The following is a 21027-nucleotide window of genomic DNA, read 5'->3' as shown; positions in this document are numbered from 1 at the left end:
TACTACACGCTTAGCAATAGGTTTTTTAGAGTCAACAAACTCATCACCATCCAACGCAACACCATTCCTCCCATATATGGTAGTATATTGATTTCTTCTTCGGGCAGTTGAATTAAGTGAGGTTACGTCAGACTGTTGAGAGGATCCTGCCATTGTTTTCAGATGATTTGACATAAAACCTTGTAAACAAATGTACCTAATAACAGTGATTTTCTTTACCCTAGAGATTATTAAGCACAAACGAATCTGAATGATGTCCATTTATACTTATGTTGGCAAACATGTGGAATTTAATGCCAACTAAATATAGCTGGCGCCTCTCATGTTCACCTCTCATGTGTAACTGAAAAGAAAAAAGAAAGCTGTTTTTGACTAATTACAATAGTCAAAAAGTTTTTTTTTTGTTTCTTTTTTTCACGTTTCCCAATTAGTCTTCTGCTGGCAGCTTACGAGTTGTGTTACCTTTCAAAAACAAAAGAGATAAGAAAGAAAAAAAAAAACAAATTTAAAGCTTGTCCCATTCTTGGGTAATGTTTACACACATTGACAACATTCCCTTCAAATCCTCTCATCTGTACCTGAAAAGTGAAAACCAATTTCTTTTCATCACATTAGCCACAGCACCTCCATGACATAAGGGGACAAACCGTTACCTCTATCACTATTAAAAATTGTGCATAAAAATGGTCCAATAAGGGACAAATTATTGTGGCGGCATGTAGTTTATTTTAAGTCAAAGCAGGTGGGGGTGTGGGAGTTGGGAAGTAAATGATTATTCAAATTTCAAAGCAAATAGGTGAGTCATTTAACATAACAAAGAAAAAGAAATTATAAACAAAAGGAAAATCAAACAGCTTATATATGAGTGAGGTAGGAAGATGCTTTCTCAGTCTACAATTCTATACATATATATATATATGACATCCAACCCTTAGGAATGATTCCTTACAATTTAAACTACCCACTTCGATCACATGGGTTCAAGATCAGAGACCAAATCATGTTTGCAAAATGTTTTTCTAAAATTCCTTCAAAAAGAAGACGTCAAAGCAACCAACAAACCAACAACCTACCAAAACCAGCGGATGAGGGTTCTTCAAGTATGTCTTTAACAAATCTGGATACTTCTTCTAATGGAGTTATGTCCTGTGAGGAATCGTATGACGCGATTGAAGAAGGTCGTAGATTAAGAAAGGAAACAGCTGAGTTGGGTCTTCCAGTTACGCCGTTGCCACCTCTTGGAGATCTATTACACCATACATACAATGATCTGGTCAAATGTTTTAATTCTATAAGAGCTGAGAATAACGTACTTAATAGGAGATTGATTAATCGGAAGAAGTATTCTGCTCTACAGGGGACTAATATGTAACTGGAGTGGTAGTAAAATCAATCATTTTCTCTTGAAGTATTATGGTAAAAAAAAGTTTATGTAGAGCAATGTGTATGAGTGGTAATTTAGTATACCTTTTATCTTCTGTTCAGTTTACTTGGTAGTAACTGAAGTTGTTGTGCAAGTGCAATGCAGCAGGATAGTACTTCAGAGTATAAATTTACGAACAATATCGCAGTTCTCCATTGCTACTTTGTTGCTCTCCCTTTGTATTCAGCGAGCTTCATACTGCACAACTGACGACAAACAAAACCATCAGCTTAGGTTTGATCCAGAACAAAACTATCAAAATACATCCCGAATCAGATGAACATACATTTTCATAAAATATAGAAAGGTATTTATCTACCATAATTCAACTTCTTCAACATAGTTTTCTAAGAAAACTAATGCATACATAATGTTCAAAATGTTACCATCTCAAAGGGGGTCAAACACCCATCAAAATTATATTTAGATATCCCTTTGTTAGCAGAAAAACCATAGTATCTTTTCTATAATTCATATATTGGTCAACGCGTAACTATATGCTGGGAACTCAACAATCATCACACAATAAGTATATATAGCAATAAGGTATATATACTTCCAATAAGGAAGTATATACATATGCAGGTCTAACAGGAAACTGGCCACTAGTTAGTAATTACAAAGTTCCTTCCAATAAGGTAACAACTTCCATATCAATTTCTCAAAAACAACAAACAAACAAAAAATATATATCATCAACACCAATCCACAACTTCCATATCAATTTCTCAGCTTCAGTTGAAGTCCTTACATTCACTAGCTTCAAATTGGAGTCCTTCAATTTCTTCTCAGCTTCAGTTGGGCGTGTTTCCATGTTCCTAACTTAGTTTTCTATTCATCTTAACATTCATTTTCTTTTTCATTTTCTTTCTTTAGGTTCTCAACCTGCAAAATCAACAACAAAAAAAAAAAAATCACACCAATACATAACTTTCATATCAAATTAAAGTTCAAGTCATTCAATTTAAGTAACTAACCTAAAAACAAACCGATAAATCCCATATTAAAACCTAACTCCATGCATCTGCATAAAAATACCAAAAACAAAAAAATTTGGTAAAATCAACAAGTCAAACCTAACATCAGTATTATACAAAAGGTTAAAATCACCTAAATCGAATAAAATCAAGTATACCCGATATGAACTGCGACTAAAGATGTTGAGATCTACCTGTAGAAGATCTGAACTGCAACTTAAGTTGTTCGATCTACCGGAAACCAACCAGAAAAAATAATTGTTAAACCCCCGTTAAGAAAATCGACCAGTAAAAATCAAGAAGAGAAATTTTTTTTTGATAAAAACCCTAACTGTACCTGCTGATTTTGTAAAATCAAACATAACTGCTGCACAATTGAGAGATGTTGAAGGTTAATAATCATAATGAATTTTAATGAGGTTTTGTCATATAGGGCTTAAATGGTTGGTAATGGTGGAGTTCAAAGAGAGGAGGAGATATTTTGGCTGGTCTGGTTCTCGTTTGCAAATGAACTGATGAAGAGAGAGGGGATACATCAGGTAAAAGTGATAATTAGGGTTATGGTTTGCTTATATTGGTGGCAACGGTTGTAATTACTGTGAATCTTTAAGGCAAATTCGCGATATTTAGGGTTTCTCCCTAAATCGATGGACAATAACCATCTATTGTGTCTCACACGGATTAAGAATCCAATGGTTCACATAAACCTATTTTGTTCATACAGATCATGAAGTTTGTGTTTCTTTGCAAAATTGTGTTTCTTTGCTAAACTCAATTCGTGTTTTCGGGGTATTAACAACCTTCATTATGACCAAGTATATTAATAAATGTCGTGTATATTTTAGTCCGCGTCTAGATATGGATCATATTTCATATTGTCAGATTTCGAATTAATAGAGATGAAATATATCATATTTCAACATCTCGGGTTCAAAGTTTACTAGAGTTAAAATAGAGGTTCTCATTTCGATGAACTGAATATGAAATCTATCGGATTTCGACATCTCGGGTTCAAAGATTACTAGAGTTAGACACGAGGTTCTCGTTCGGATGAACTGAGGATGGATTATATGAGTTCTTATCATCCCAGTTTCGTATATTACACGAGTGAGACTGGAGTCTATCACTCGGATGAACTGAGGATGGATCATATGAGTTCTGATCATCCCGCTTTTGTATATTACATGAGTTAGACCCGAGTCTCTCACTCGGATGAACTGAGGATGGATTATACGTATCTACGGACCTTATCATTTGTGCTTGAGTGTTAGCAATCTGCCCTAACGTCGCAGCACTCTCCCAAACATCTCTAGTCGAGCGGTTGCCACCATCTCCATGATTGTTAGAAGCCATGAAACAAGGATCAAACCTTTCTCTGAATCCAATTGACGCAGCGGTAACGATAAGAAATAGCCTTGAATCCACAAGGTGTGTTTTGAATCCACAAAACACTGTTCTGAATCCTGCACACAAGGTATAATCTCAAGAGATTTGTGTTTTGAATCCACAAGAACAACAAATAGAACACTTGAAAATACACAAACAGAAAACTAGTTCCTTTTAAAATAACAATCAGCAATAACGTTTTACAAATCAGGATCCTAAGATTAAATACTAGTAGGTAGTTATAGGAAGTTAACACACACATTAGATACACAAGATAAGAAACTGAATCTAGAAACTGAAAATAACTATTAGATATTTTCTGAAAGTTGTAACTGTCAGGTGTGACTATCCTTGCTCTGCATCAGTCTCTCACTCGGATGAACTGAGGATGGATTATACGATTTCTTATCGTCCCGGGTTCTTATATTCTTGAAAATACACAAACAGAAATCCATTTATCCTCCCATATATTGACTTTCATTCCATCACCCATTTCCTAAATACTGTTTTGTTCAAATAAAATTATTCCTTTGTAGATACATTTCCACATCCAAGAGCTAGAGGAAGGGATTTTATCTCTAAAAGCAGAGTTTCTCTGTGTTCCATTTTTTTCTACTATGCTTTCAAACAGTTTTATTTTGGTTTTATCTATAAATAGAGGTGTTCCTAGATAAGAATCTTTCAGGGCTCACTAGAACAGAAGGTGAAATTAGGGATTCAAGAGAATCCCCCCAAAAAGGCGAAGAGAAAGATAGTCTTCTTGCAATAGAGATATTATTATCAGATAAAGATGGGAAATCAGTATTTGGTACCGGGTTTGGAGAGTCCGACCCGGATCCGACTTCAAGAGTAGTCATGGGACCCGCATAAGCTTGGTTTTGTGTTTTTTTTTTTTTTTGAAAAGACCACCAGGGAAGGGATAGAAAGCCACAATTAATTTTGACAAATCAAGACAGAACTAGGTTGCATGCAAAACATATCATTCTGCCGCACGTCCTAGGTTAATTAAGACTGAGAGACTAGGAAGAGGTAGAGGAAACTCAGACAGCAAAAGAAGGAGACAAATCAGCAAAAAAATATTATAGGATCCTGAGATGATCTCTCTCAGGATAGAGATAGAGACGAACTAAGCATGTTGAAAAGAAAAAGAGATTATAGGATATGCATGATGAAAATATGATTTACTATTCGGGAATGATTCGCAGAATTAATAACTAGTTTCTGTTGTATATTTTTACTACCTATGTATTCTATATTGTTTTTAAACTTTAGTGGATTTTTTATACACATTTTTGCCACATGTGTATTCTTAGTTTTTAAATTCCAAGTCACCCAAACCAGTGATCTTTAGCTGACACTAAGCTGCTAACTCCGTTCAAAGAACATGGAGTAGATAAAATATCTAAGCATCAATCATTAAAAGCAGAGACAAGCCGCTATACATACATAACTGAAGGATCATAACATGATCAACAAAATATAAACAAATATATCCAGGGTATAAGAGTCCATCGCCACTAACTTAGATTTAGAACTACAACTGACATCTTTTTCCTAGATAAGAATCTTTCAGGGCTCACTAGAATAGAAGGTGAAATTAGGGATTCAAGAGAATCCCCCCAAAAAGGCGAAGAGAAAGATAGTCTTCTTGCAATAGAGATATTATTATCAGATAAAGATGGGGAATCAGTATTTGGTACTGGGTCTGGAGAGTCCGACCCGGATCCGATTTCAAGAGTAGTCATGGGACCTGCATAAGCTTGGTTTTGTGTTTTTTTTTTTTTTTTTTTTTTTTTTTTTTTTTTTTTTGAAAAGACCACCAGGGAAGGGATAGAAAGCCACAATTAATTTTGACAAATCAAGACAGAACTAGGTTGCATGCAAAACATATCATTCTGCCGCACGTCCTAGGTTAATTAAGACTGAGAGACTAGGAAGAGGTAGAGGAAACTCAGACAGCAAAAGAAGGAGACAAATCAGCAAAAAAAGATTATAGGATCCTGAGATGATCTCTCTCAGGATAGAGATAGAGACGAACTAAGCATGTTGAAAAGAAAAAGAGATTATAGGATATGCATGATGAAAATATGATTTACTATTCGGGAATGATTCGCAGAATTACTAACTAGTTTTGTTGTATTTTTACTACTATGTATTCTATAGTTTTTAAACTTTAGTGGATTTTTATACACATTTTTGCTACATGTGTATTAGTTTTTAATTCCAAGTCACCCAAACCAGTGATCTTTAGCTGACACTAAGCTGCTAACTCCCTTCAAAGAACATGGAGTAGATAAAATATCTAAGCATCAATTTTAGAAGAAGAGACAAGCGCTATACATACATAACTGAAGGATTAACATGATCAACAAAATATAAAGATATCCAGGGTATAAGAGTCCATTGCCACTAACTTAGATTTAGAACTACAGTGACATTTTTTCAAACTATATACAATCAAAAAAACAGGGACCAACATGCTGGCCAGGAATTATACTACAAGATCGTATGATTACAGGTTACTATTCACCACTTGTGCATTCACCTCTATAAATTGTTTCTTGAATAGTTGCAGCACCGCAAGTTCGCATCGCTAACGAGTAGCGAAAGCAGGTTCGACTTCAAAAACAGGAATCTTCCTGACCATATGCTCGATAAACTTGAAAGCAAACACCCCACAAGAGTTACTTCATAAATAGTATATGGATCAATTCTCCAAATATAAGGTTAAAAATTCAAGGTTAAAAATAGATTTCAAGTAAGACTCACGTATCATTTTTTCTTAGGGTTTTTAAGTCATATCTACACCCCATGGACCGCGGTTGTGTATGCTTTTCTCCAAATAATCACGAATTTGACCGACTTCCGGGTGAATTTTTGCTTGAGCGATTATACGATTCGGTCTAAAAGAATCATAAATTATAATTGTCTTTCCCTTTACTTGAATGGAGACTACGACCCGTGAATATTTTCAATACAAACTACACCATATACGACATCAACCTTATCCCAAGAGGGTAAATGCTCACTAGGTGGTGAACCACGGCGTCCTGCTAACCCTAGTCTGAATCTGTCAACTTGGGGAAAAATCACCATTCGCAAAATGTTGCGTTTCACGAGCAAGGCAGCTCAGTCACAATGTATCATGCAATAATATAATAATTAGAAAATATCCAATCTATTCTGCACAAAAACTTACCGGTACTGACTTTCAAAGTATGACCAGGTACCAATGGATTTGTTAGAAGGATAAGACTTGTGCAAAAGCACCAATGCACTGTCAATAATCTGCAAGAAGACCAATAAACATAAAACTTCTCACAACCCAAATGATGTTCTCATTATTAGATTTAATCGTCAATATCAAATGATGCATATGACTCACATTACCGCATAACCAACCAGTTGAACGTAGTAGTAGTTTATACTCAGAGCAAGACAATAATGATGTACCATCACCATTATAGTTATCGCCATGTTCCTTGATACTGTGGTAAATTAAGATCCATTATAAGGCAACACCATGATTGTTAGTTTTCACATATACAACAACACAGAGAAAAAAAAGGTATACTAGGGAGGAGAAACAACAAGACACAGAAACAAAAGGGTATACTAGGGATGAGGCTAACCCGAGGTTTATGAATCTGTTCACATCATCTATATCCTGCTTCGTTATTTGCTGATCCAATGTGTCTTCTTCAAAATAATTCATGATAATAGGCTCTTCTCTTGTCGGAACCTTTTTTGCGTTCTTTTTCGCCACTTTCCCTGTAGGAGTATACGGGGGCAACAGGGAAGGTGCAGGGTTTATTTTCCTCCTAGCCCTTCCCTGACCTTTTGTAACATCATCAGAAAGAACGATAATGGGTGCAGAAGGGCCAGCGCAGGGTTTATTTTTCTGACGCTTTCTTTTTTTCCCCGTTGAGCTGTTACAAATGTTTTTTACCTACATATCCGACACAGTCAAAAAGTCATACCACGATAGTTTTGTGAAAAAAATACAAAATATATACGTGCTAATGTAGCAACAAAACTAGAGATGCAACAAATACTTACAACAGCTCGACTCACATCAACTTCCTTACTTGGAGGATTGTACGGATATGGTGGATTTAATTCAATACTGTTGGATCCATTGCCAGGAGTCACATCTGACTTCTGCATTGCCGCACCAATCACAATCTCCTTCTTCGTTATGTCCTCCAGGTGGAGTCCCCTGTTCAAACAACATAAATATCAGTTCAATAAAACTTCAATATCAGAATAGATGTGACATTCTATCTATATTAATACAATGAATTTCCAATTAACTCACCGTTTTTGTCTTTGACAATGCATTGTACGTCTTGGTTCCACCAATCTTATCCTTTATTGATTTGATCTCGGCAGTTAAACACTCCACATGATTCAACATTGTTTTATGGCTATTACTTACCTGGACACTTAACTCCTCCAACTGACCCTTCACTGCACTTTTAAATACCTCCATTTCACCAATCACCGTCATTTTCAAATCCTCCGTATGACCGATCATTGCATTTTTCACAAAAGACTCGAAAGAAGCAATGACTGAAGTTGATGTCCTAGAACAAAGAACATCAAGTTGGGAGCGAGGATGTGCCACACGTGCTTCTTCCTCATCCTTCTCAAACTGATCTTTTTCCTCCACCACATTTTCATTCCCTAACAGATCTTCTTCGTCCTCTTCATCATCCATGCTGCTCTCCTCTGGAACCTGTTCATCCACAAATTTTTTTTCAGACTCTAACATATTTTCTTCCTCACCCTTCTCAAACAGATCTTCGTTCTCCACCACATTTTCATTCTTTAAAGAAACTTCTTCTTCGTCATCTACCAAGGGACCTTCACATAACCCCAACATTAACAAACGCTTTGCATCTTCTTTATGCCACATAATGTCATCACACACTTCACCCTGTAATTTTATGAAGTCACTCGACCAAATTAACAATGTAGCAAACAAAAAATTAAAGTAACTAGTTATTACTTCATACCTTTGACTCCTCCAAAATCGTAAGTAGAGGCTCATGGTGTATTACTAAATCGCATGTAACACTATGAATATGGGGGCGCCAATTTGCAAAAATAGTCTTTCTTCCAAACTTATCAAGCACTTTCGGCAACACTTCCAGACCCCAAACCTTGGTGAAAAAAGGAAAACCTTTAAAACAACAATCACAAAAAATTGGATAACTAGAAAATATCAACCCAACTGATTCTTACCACCAGGACATGGGCCATTCCTTGACTCTTGTAAGTCACCTCACTTCCAACAGGCTTGTTAACGTTAATCTGATAATCTAAGGCAGAATTGCTATTATCAATAGTTCTGCTGAACGCTATTTCAGCCCAAGGATAAGAGTTGAAGTCGACGAGGTTATCCACCAGGTACCAGTGATCATGCTAAACTACTTTGTCATCTCCGTTTCCCAGGACATACCTGTGGACAACATATAGTAACGACAATTTCACCTTGTCATCAGATTCCAGTGGGACTTTGACAATTTCACATCAACATTAGAGTTGCTTGATTGGTGACATTCACGCGATATTTTTTCCTCCTCCTCCTTTTTGCTTGATCGGTGACATTTCCTCGATTTTTTTTTGTCCTCCTTTTTGCTACATTTCTTCGATTTTTTTTCGTCGTCGTCCTCCTCCTCCTCCACTTTGCCAAAAAGTAATAATTTCAAACGTTTTCCAGTTACTGGTTTTCCTTCATCGGGGAAATGCTTCATCTTAAGGCAGGGCTTCGTGGCGGGACGAGAAAAATTATGGTCCGACTTCCTAAAACTAAGCCCCGAAATCAATGCGAACTCTTTCTTTCCGAAGGTGAGTTCCTTTCCACAAACCATTACGCGCATTTCTTCACGGTGACCCATATCACCTTCATCACCCGTGGAGATGTGACTAGCTAATAAAAAATGAAACAAGGCACTAGACCACGTTTGCATTGGCAGGTGCAGTAAGGGGCCAATTGTAGTTGACATAAATTTTTCTTGCTCGGCAGGAGACAGCAGGTTACGCACCCACTTCAAAACCTTCGGGCTCGAGTATGTTGTTACCTTGCACGTATAAGCCCGGTACCTGGCAGGGTGAACAAACATCCTACAACATAGAAATAAATAGTTACACCAATTACAACATACAAGTTCTTAGAATTAAGTATTTGAGAGCGGAAAGCAGCAACATTGAAAAAAGATAAATAGTCGTACATTCCAACTAATCCAATAACCACATGTATTCAAGTTGTAAAAGTGACTCAAAGAATGACCGGTCTAGTTTCCGTTTACAAGTGGCTTATACCAAATACACCTAAAAAGAACAATGCAGCAACATGGAAAAAATAGGATTTGCATAGAGGCATCTAACTTTCTTTTATATATAAATAACTAAACTATTGTTATTGTTCAAATTTAACTTCTTAAAATAGTGAGCAGATAGGCAGTAGCTTGGGTTTTAGGCTATTAATGCATACATTTCAGCATTTGACAGGGAATGCTCAACGGTGGCACGATTACACTATACCATACAATCATCTATTAGAAGAAGTAGATTCAAAACTATATCTAAAAGTAAGTATTCAGCTCTTCGATCTTTACTGATTATTATACTCAGGAAATATCTTATGTGAATCTCCAGCAATAAAAAAGAAGTGACCAGACACAACACATAAAATGAATGGTTAGCCTTAACAGGCTAAATGTCACCTATCTACCTTTCAACGCCATCTGTAGATACCACTCTTTTGTCCTCAACAGTGGCATCCAATACTGTTTCATCCACATGAATCGCAGATTTCACTTTTTGAGAACACTTCTTCTTCTTCTTCCCTCCTACACCCATAACTTGGAACCTACAAAAATAATATAGTCAGGATTAGTAATAACATAGTAGTAATTCATATTCTTTAGTTACTCAAAGTACACTCCGCCCACAAAGTTATAGTGATTAAGAAAAACTAAGTTTTATCTACCTAAAACTACATGCTCATCATGACATTATTATGACATTATAAACAATTCGCAAGTGAGGTTATTAGATTAGTTTAAAACTACAACTTGTGGAAAAAACAAGATTCCAAAACTTCCATCATACATTGAATGAATATCATCCATTGGCAGTGTACAATAATACGTATGAGAGTTTTTTTGAAACAATATATCAAGTACCATATGATAGCAAAACCTAAAATGGTACACCCATGAATGAAGTTGTATCAAACAAACACCATCATACCATCCGTGTAAAGGCCACCATTATGCTAAGAAACCCAATCGATTCGATGAAGTTGGAATCATACAGCAAATCGAATTTACAAAATAATGGGAACAAAGTCGATCTCTTGTTAGCAGGTAAAAGGAATACACTACTCAGTAGTCTAGTGTAACTTAATTGGGATTTTTGGTTCTATCTTAATTATATGCTGATTGGGTTAATATATTTTGTAATTTAAGCCGAGAAATGTCCATATTTAGAGCTAGCAGTGGTTAAATAGTTATTCATACAACATGTTACAACCATCCACAAATTCATGATTTAGAGCTATTGTTGAATCTAAAACAATGAAGCTTTTGGTGGCCATGACAAAGCATAGGAAAACAAGGAAGAGTACTAATTATGTAATGAATGACAAGAGTTTTTTACCTGCACTTAAACTTAGGTGGACCACGTCAATGCTCTGAACTAGGATTCAAGTAACAACTCCAACTATCTCTGAGCACAGGATCCACAAGTATTACAAAATCTTTAGTATCCGATAAACAAGAATTAAAGAGAAACCCAACATAATACACCCAATTTTAAAACAAATAAATAAAAATTTCTCATTCACAACAAGCTACAGCGATGAAAGTATGAACCCTAATTTAACAAAAAAAAAACAAAAAAAAAACAAAATCTATTCTGAAAAACCTAAGAAATCAAAATCAAAACTGAAGCAAAATACTAATTTCCACGGATTAAATCGCAAAATTTTCATTTGTCTCAGTTCCAAATACTCTAACGACATGAACAGAAAAAAAGAGATTTTAAAACCTAAATCATACCTTATGTTTTTGTGCTCAGTTACCCTAAATCGTAAGTGAAGTTGATGAAAATACCTGTTTCATAATCTGGAAAACATCAAAATTTCCCAATCCATTGCTCTGCTCTTCTTTTTTCTTCTACAAACCGCACTAAGTTCCTATCTACCTAAAATAACGAAATCGATTAAACTTTCATTTCATACATACCCAAAATTGAATCCTCAATTCAAATTGATGACAGATAATTCTAAACCCTAAATCATACCTCTTTTTTTCTTCTTTTTTCAATCCATATTCAGATATATATATATTAGTTCTTCACGAAATGGGTATGCAGCGGATTGAATCTGAGACGAAATTGAAAAACTGAAAAATCTCTGAAGATGTTGATGGAAGGAAGAAGTTGATGGAATTTTGAAAATTGAGAAAGAAGGAAATAAGAGAGACGGAGATCACGAAGTGAAAAAAATTTGATGGAAAAAACAAGAAGACGGGGATAAATATCTCTGCTGAGTTGGTAGCTGACTCTGCCAGATTTAATTGCTGAGGTGGTAGCTGACTCAATCAATAGGGTCTGGACCTTTTCTAAATAAGAGTATAAATATCTATAAAACCCCAAAAGGATGTTATCTGTATATTTCAATTAAGGGTGGCAATTTTGGAAGCCTGTTTCCAGAGGGGACTTTTTTTACACATTAAAGTTAAATATATGGAACATTCATGTTTTATGTCACTTTCTGTTGAAAATATATCACCTGGATACTACACATGTTGCAAACTGTTTAAAAATATGCCACCTAGATATTTTCAATATATGTAAACCAAAAATTTGTAAAAAGTTAGCATTGCTAATAATCAATTGAATGAAATCTCCACTTTCAAAGTTTTGTTCACTACCCTTTGGCTTATCCGGGATAAAAATTCTTCTGAACAAAAATAGTAATTTAATCAATTACTAAATCCAAATATATTATTTACATCGATGAAGCATGCAAGTACACAATAAGTTGTGCCAAAGAACCTTTTTGAATTGCAGATCTTACCATCTTAAAAACAAACTCTTACGAATCGGAATAAAAATTTATCTTTTTTAATTTAAGTCCCCATTTTCTCGTGTCTTATAAATTTTGGGCGTAGGGTGGTCGATCATCCCGTCCTAGGCGTAGACGACCCTGACCACCATTTATTCGCTGAATTTGCATTTACGCCAACGGCTTGTGCATGGCGTGCACTATAAGTTCTCAACTCGTGGTCACTTGTAAATATATTCCTTATCTTCAACAACATAAAAAATTGATGAATTCTACTAATGACTAATCATTAAATTTAGATACACACGGATTAATTTCCAAGCAGAGGGTCATGGGTCCAAGGCCTGCTACAAAAAAATACACGGTGTTTTACAGGCTGGCAATGGTAGATTGATTGAGCCAACGCATTTCTTTACCGTTATTTTTTATGTTTTCTTCTCGTGATTGCTGGGGTGGTGGACTAGTCCCTCTTGTTGTTGTTCTTTGGCTTTTTAATAAACTCTCCCTAAGGGTTCGCCTAAAATAGTACTATTTAAACAAAAGGGTAAAAGTGTATTTGCGAGGCTTTCCTAAAATTAAGTTTGCAAATGCCTATATAGAATCGAATCGAGGACGGACGTTCTGCACAAAGGTTAGGGTTTCAGTGTGATGGGAGAAACGACGCTGCATGATCTTCCTCGTGAAAAAATTACAGAGATACTTACTCGTTTACCTTCTGAATATGCGATAGAGGGCAAAGAAGTGTGCAAAACGTGGAAAAACATCTTGCACCATATTAAACGCGAGAAAAAAATAAATCTTCTTTTTGAGGGTGAATATGTTCTTCCAGGACGTACACAACTATACTATGGAGAATATGATGAGAAGAGTAGCAAAACAATCCAAGAGCAACTCTCTTATGATGCACTTACACCGCTCGGTTATCCTGATTTCCATTACACTAATCGTCTCATAGTTGGCTCACATAGGGGTTTGGTTTGTTTTGTCATGAATAACAAAGACCTCGGCGAACAATTCGATTACGATGATCCTATCTTTATTTGTAATCCTTTCACCAAAGAAACCGTTCGTCTTCCTCCTCCTCCTCGGAAATTAGTTAGTTTACCTAAAGATGAAAAGAAGGTCTGGGATGATGATTTCTCGGTGATTGGATTTGGCTATCTTTATTCAACTAATGAGTACAAGATCGTCAGAATTTATTACGATGAAAACAGCAGAAAATATTACAAAAAAAACAGCAGTAAGTTCTGCAAAGGACAAATCCAGGTATACACTCTAGGTGGCAAGAGGGGAGGATGGAGAAACATAGGTATAACAAATCACTATTTTTTTAAGTATGATTTTGCAAACGGGATTCTTTTCGATGGAGCTCTTCATTGGGTAACATACTTCGGCTCAGAGATCGTAGCTTTTCATTTAGCAGATGAGAAGTTCCGTTCTGTGAGAATACCACCTCGTGTGGGGAAAGGTGGTTACCAATCCGCCAGGTTACTGCTGTTAGGAGGGAATTTATCGATTGCTCTTATGAAACATCCACCTCGAAATGCCACCAGTGTTGATCGCACCAGTACTGACATATGGTCATTCAAACCAATGAAGGATCATAAACTTGAAGGTAGTTACGAATTTACTATACATGCGAAAGAATGCCACCCATCAATATGTTATCCATTTGCCCTTAAAGAAGTAAATACTAATAAAGTTCTATTGTGGCATATGGGAAGGGGACCAACCCTTGGTCATTATGACACTGAAACTGGATCTTTAGATGAATTTGCGGATGAGAGACTCAGTATTTCGAGTGATTCCGTACATGAGGAGCGATGTTTCATTAAGAGCACTGGGGCCTGATCTGCCGGTAGTTACATGGGACAGCTAGCTGTTTCTTCGACTCGGTTATACTTCTTTTTCCTTTGGTGATTAGTTATTCAGTGTGTGATAAGTAACTAGTTAAATTCTTTATTGGCCTTAATTACGACCACACGGTTACAAATTATATACTAATCAGAAATGTTATTGATAGTTTACCACTAAAAGCCTTCAACTGAGAAAAAATAGATGCTTCTTCATGTTTACTTCATTTATGCTTTGCACGTCTGACGGCTATTGTAATATTGGCTTCTGATTTAAAGCAGAAGCAGCCCCAGTTTCCTATTGGTTCTTCACCCTGTAGATTCTTTATAACGTATATTCTTCAGTTCTCACCGGAGATCGGATGCTAGTAATTTGAAACTGGGGTAGTTGTTTCCAATGTGTTCTTCCGACCATTCGTATAGTATCATACAAGTTGTAAACAACAGAGATCTCTCATGTTTGAATCTGTTCCCAAGAAGATTTAGCGTAGAGACCAATTTGTGTTGTCAACAAGATTTAGCATAGAGACGACTTTTTTTTTCTTTTTTTTTTTCTACAAATAATTTATCGGCAACCTGGAAACAAGGGGGACATCAACACCTTTTTGAACAACAATGGACGAGTGAAGTCGATTTCTTTCTTTTCCCTTTAAATATAAAAGACCCTAATTATGTGATGGAACGCATTGAAAAATAGGATCAAAAGAAATTAATCTTTAAACGAAGAGTTTCAGAACTAAACATAGAAAATAACAGCCGTGGATCTGGGAGAACAAATCTGGACCGCCACTTACACAGGTTAACTTAGCCAAACTGTGCTTTATACTCTTGATTTATTTTTTAAGAAAGTTTTATAATTCCAACCAACAAAATGTTAAGCGATAACTTCCAAACTCATACAAAAATTTTTTGATGAGAAAACTTAAATTTCATTCATCGTGGAAGAATCTGAAACAAGTCTAAGCTCTTTGCCCTCTCCATAGGATTCTGTTTACTAGAACTCCCATTTTTCCCATTCTAATTGAGCCTATTGAGATATCAATCTTTTTTCCTCGTGTGACAAGTGTAGGAGTTAAATATCGCACATGTTAGTAATCAAGCAAAGTAAAGAATACAACCTAAGCGAACAACATCGCACGCAACAAAGTTGAGATGACGCACCAGATGATGTCAGCAAAGTCACGAGTAAAGTGTGTAAAATTATGCGAAGAAGTATGCTATGCGAAGATGAGCGATTGTATATGAGCGAATGTGTTGCATAGTGATCCCGAAAATAATGGGTTTCTTAGTTGTCATCCACTATGTAAAATTCTATATAACGGGGGGAGGTCATTGTTTTCTAGGAGGATTTTAGGACAAGTCTTGGAAAAGAAATAGGAAGAGAGAGAAAGTGAGCTTAGGTTTCAAGTAGAATTGTTGTAATACTTGAATCATTCTTGTAAACATTCTTGATATTTGGTTAATAAAACAAGAGTTCATAATGATCACCTAGAGATTGAATCAGTTATTTTGGAGTGTAGTTGTAAGATTTCTTACAACTACAACAAGTATTTGAGGCCTCTCTCAAATTCAGCGTCTTCCTCAATTTCTTCATTAGTTACTTTATCAACATGAACCCTTGGAGACCCTTCACTTTCGGTTCTACTGACAAGAAATCTGCTCCTTCGTGAAAGTCAGTAAGTATCAAGAAAGGGTTCTTTCTTTTTTTGGAGAGTTAACCAGTAAGTATCTGAAATGTTTAACTTCCCATCACCACTGTGTCTTCTAGATTGCTACATGTGATTTCATTAACTTGTAGACTACCTACAGCTTGCCATAAGCTGTGGTACTCTTGTCAAACTAGTCTCAATCTCTGTATTAGAGGAACCTAGGTTTTTCTTTTCTGCGTTTCTTACAAGTTATACGTAACTCGTGGATAACTCGTCCCCGCCCCAATTCTTATGGGTTACGGTGGTATTTTTTATTTTTATTTTCCAGGGAAAGGGAGGGGATGAGATTTAAGGTCCCCGGCTCATGATCATCCCTATTCGGCAGCCACACCGGCGCACACGGAGGTCTTTGCAATACTGGAAATTTGGGCTAAAAACAGAGGATGAAGAAAACAGAGAACCGAAAAAGAATGTTGTATCACTGGAGCTTCAAGGCCTTGCGATTCTTTTCAACAATTATTTCGACCATTCCCAAACAATTGGCGAGTACAATCGGTCAACGAAATATTGTTTTCAGGATAAAATAAAGCCCTAACAATGTTGTTGGGTTCAAGAGTTGTACTCCCTTAACCCAACCAAGAACACACAATATTTAGATTCTGATGATTCTTAGAGAGAAAAGAAATCAGAGATTTTATTATGCTTTCCATGTGTGAATGAAAACAAACCATCACTACTTATAGGGAACTCATGCCCTATTGGAGATGTCTGTTCACTTCAAAAAGACACATAAGTTGTCTATTGGGAATGGTTGTGTATTTTGTGAACCATCACACCTATTTTAAGTGTCTCTTCATCCCCGACTAACATTCATTGTGTTTATTCAACACAGGACACTACCCCTCGTAACGGCAAACAAAAAACGAGAACAATTTTATTTTCTATGTTATTGAAAATATCCAACAGAACCGCATAGCAGTTGGAATGAAAATAGAGGCTCAGTGGTCTGTCAGTAATTCAGGGGATGCAAAGCCGCCTTCTAATGTGAACCCTGTCATTGGGGCGGGTGGCAGTTTGTGTTTTGAATCACCAAGAACTATCTTGCGATAATAATATGTCATGCACAATTCATAAAAACCTTGCTTTGGAAAAAATCAATTGCAAAAAACTGATACAAAAACATAGACTAGAAAATAAAAATGAACTACTCCTACTCAAATACACACTATAGAATGCCACTTAAGTACAGCAGATACCAAGTCAGACATGGGCAAGTGACTCAATGAATTGAAGCACATTAGCCCCATCGTAACGGCGCTTATGAATTTCCTTGAAGTTCATTTCCCTGGTATTGTAGGACACCACCTTACCAAGGCGTAACTTACCACTTGGTATTTGTAAAATTAACTTCAGAGTGATCTTCTTCTTCCTGAACAAACAATATACCAAAATCCATAGAGTAAGTCCGCGTTAAGGCTAGATAAGTCCGCAGCCTTACCCGGGAATGCAATGGGAAACAATTCTAGATTCAAAAAATATTTTATATTCCACGCACTAAAATCGGTCTCCATTTCTAAGATATGAATGGGACGAGTAACCAACCGTTCATCAGAACTCACAATGAAATACAAATGCCACGAGCACTGACCAAAATACATATTCTTCTTCCCATTGCGTCCGCCAGGAATCGAAGGCAACAAAACTCTCGTTACTAACTCTTGATTGATAATGTAACAACAGAAATAGTTAGCAATACAAAGGTCGGTGATCCAATTCAACGATCCATTCCAAAATACTCCAGATTTTTGATAGATGTACTGAGGTGCAACGATTTTATTATGAGGGAGCTTTTCTCTCTCTTAAATATTTTCGTAAGTAATAGAGAGTAGAAATGAACTTACAAAAATGTCCTTTACATATAAATTAAAGAAACTAAACTAAGATACTATTTGTCTAATTCTAGAGATGCTAAGTTACTCCTTCTTCCATATGGCGCCACGCGTCGAGTGTGGTTTTTGGTATCCACAATGAGAGAGCCTCCAAGTGTCCATTTCGGAAAAATAGATATGAATTTTCCCGCCTTTCCAAATCCAAACAAGTTTGTGATGAGGCGATTTCAGTGGATCAAAAGCTAAGCTAACAGAGAGAAGGTTTATAGGAGTAGATAAATTGAATGGACTTCGAGGCAGAGACGAAAGAGTCTTGCATTGACTTGTGCATGGGTTAAAGATGTGATAGTTGACATTGTGCATGGTGTAACCCTTGTAATAATCTTCCACTCTGGCAGAGAAAAATACCATTGTAAGATTGCAAGATCTTGATTTGTGGCACAAGGCTATTTAAGTAATTAAGGCTCCCAAAGGGGCTGTTAGCACCACTACGTACGTTTTCTTCCGTCTAGGAAGAAAAACTCACCAACAAAATATGGCCAATGCTCTAATACGAATAGACCAGCTACAGAAAGATGGGGATTCTGAATGAAATGCTTATAAACGAAATGTGAATCAGATATGAGAAAGAGCCATTGTTTTGAAACGGATTTAAACGCAAGAAGAGATTTCACGGGTAGACGAGTCAAAATCTCGATTAAAAGATCGATATTGCTTGCTACTTGAGATGCCCATGACAAACATAAGGATAAATGCACAGACTTGTCGGCATCACCTTCACTAGTAGATTTAGAAATTTATAAGGATTGCTCCATGGTTACTAAAGATGGTAAATCACGCAAATTAGAAGAAGAAGTTCAAGCGAATAGCAGCAGATGAAGCCAAACCAATGGTTTATTTGTAGGGAAACTTTGAGAATGTCATTCAAAGATGCATGAATGCATTTGGCACTATCAAGAACCCTATTAATGCAGTTTTGCATGTGTTTCAAAGTCGCTCTGAGTCATCGTCGGACTGTTCAACGAATGAAACAACCTTGGAACGAGTTGACCTCGAGTTCTCCCCTCGTCTTGGGTTTGTGGCTGCGAGATTCTCGGTCTCGCCGTTAACTTCGTCGATTTGATTTTTCTCCCTTTTGTGTTTGGGATCAATATCTGATGACCCCTCGGATGGACCATCCTCGTGGTCGAACACACCTCTGCTTCCCTTAGGAAACCTATCCGCTGTCCCCTCATTGGAGGTGTCAGGGATGTTAATACGTTCGTCATCATGTAGTTGTCCAAAGGGACTTTACTCCTCTGGGATTTCGTCGATAGTAGTGAGTGTCACCTTCTTCTCGGCTTTCCGTTTTAGCCTCCTGTTACACCTTTCGAGTTTTGCCATTTTCTCACCCTGAGCTCTTTGGGCTTTCAGGATGGCTGATATGGCAGCATTAGCATCGGCGAGATCTGAAGGGTTGTCCTTCTTGACCTTAGTGTTTACTACTTTCCTTGGCAAGCGATTCAACCCTCCTGGTTGAGTAAGATGGATGTCATCATTCTTCTCGAAGGGGTTTCCCTCGCCTTCGGAGCTAGAATTGTCATTTAGTCCTTCCCGATAATGGTCATCGGGTTGTCCCTCGTCTGGGACTAGAGCTTCTCCTGGATCCGTATCGTCGAGTCCTTATGTTTGGGCTCCACCATTTTCACCTTGGCTCACGCGAGCAGATCGTCTTGTAACCATTACTTCCCTGCAACATATGCAATAATACTTAGTTTGTCTTTTCTTCAGAAAAGTGGGACCCTAAGTTTGCAGGTCACGTGCAATTACTAAGCCATAGTTCAGACTGGACAGTTCAGTACAAGAAGACTTTGCAGTATGTTTTGGAGACATTTAAAATGTCAAAACATTCCCTCTTTTCATGAGATGTTGATGATGGAGAAAAAAGTGTTTTTCCAGTCCCCTTTTTTCGAGGTAATATCTCCTTCAACACACCATACCCTTAAAGGGAAAGAATCTAATTATGACGATTGAGTACGTTTTCCCATTCTAAGAAATATACCTCATCATCTTTTAACTTTTGATTTCAAACAAACTTTGAGTTTGATGAATGATTATATACTCATTAATTCCTCCCCTTGACTTAAACGTAGACTTTTAAGAAGGAGATTGGAGATTATGTTGAGTTTGATGATGAACATCATGAAAAATTCGTCTTTTCAACTCCCATAAGGTGATTTCTTCCTTATGTAGCTTACTGACTAGCATATCTTCCCAGCTCTTTCATGGAGGAGATCGTTTGAGCACCGAAGCATTTGAAGCTCCATATTTTCTCAGATCTGCAACTCTCCTGAGCTACTTGTGGAAGGCTTAAAAAACTTGAAAATAACAAGAAATATTAAAGAAAAACGACATAAACTTGTAGATCTGTTGATTTTGAGGTTCTACTAGACTTCTTAGATCGTGAAAATCATTTTTGAGTCCGAGCTCAACTCATTTATCTCGACAGAAATCTACTTTGTAGTGTGAAAACACTTCTCTTACAGAGATTATGAAAGACAATATAGTGTTGTTCTTAGGGAGGTAGATTAGATCTTCATACATCCCTGTTTCTAGCACCAAAATGTAGTTGCATCTTTTCTGACTATTAGACCCAAGTGAAATTAAAGACTACAAACTACTTAAACATACAAGATTCAATATGAACAAGATGTAAAGAGCATGAAGTAAAGATTAACACAAGCATATAACGTGGTTCGACCTTGAAGACCTACGTCCACGGAGAAGAAGAT

The 21027-nt window shown here is 36.7% G+C and overlaps 1 protein-coding gene across 1 annotated transcript; it reads left to right on the top strand.

Annotated features, from left to right (window-relative positions):
* Positions 1 to 13513: 13513 nt before the first annotated feature.
* Positions 13514 to 14716, top strand: LOC113274832 (F-box protein At3g07870-like). Its single transcript, XM_026524235.1, has one exon. It carries the CDS (start codon positions 13514 to 13516, stop codon positions 14714 to 14716), a length of 1203 nt encoding a protein of 400 aa, XP_026380020.1.
* Positions 14717 to 21027: the final 6311 nt, after the last annotated feature.

This window comes from Papaver somniferum, chromosome 1 (assembly GCF_003573695.1).
Source record: "Papaver somniferum cultivar HN1 chromosome 1, ASM357369v1, whole genome shotgun sequence".
In the NCBI taxonomy this organism is placed as follows: domain Eukaryota; kingdom Viridiplantae; phylum Streptophyta; class Magnoliopsida; order Ranunculales; family Papaveraceae; genus Papaver; species Papaver somniferum.
The sequence above is the reverse complement of the archived record's forward strand: the minus strand, read 5'-3'. Positions and strand labels throughout refer to the sequence as shown.

Bases quoted from the DNA above. Each gene is read 5' to 3' on its own strand.
- LOC113274832 (XM_026524235.1), top strand. From the start codon at position 13,514: ATGGGAGAAACGACGCTGCATGATCTTCCTCGTGAAAAAATTACAGAG.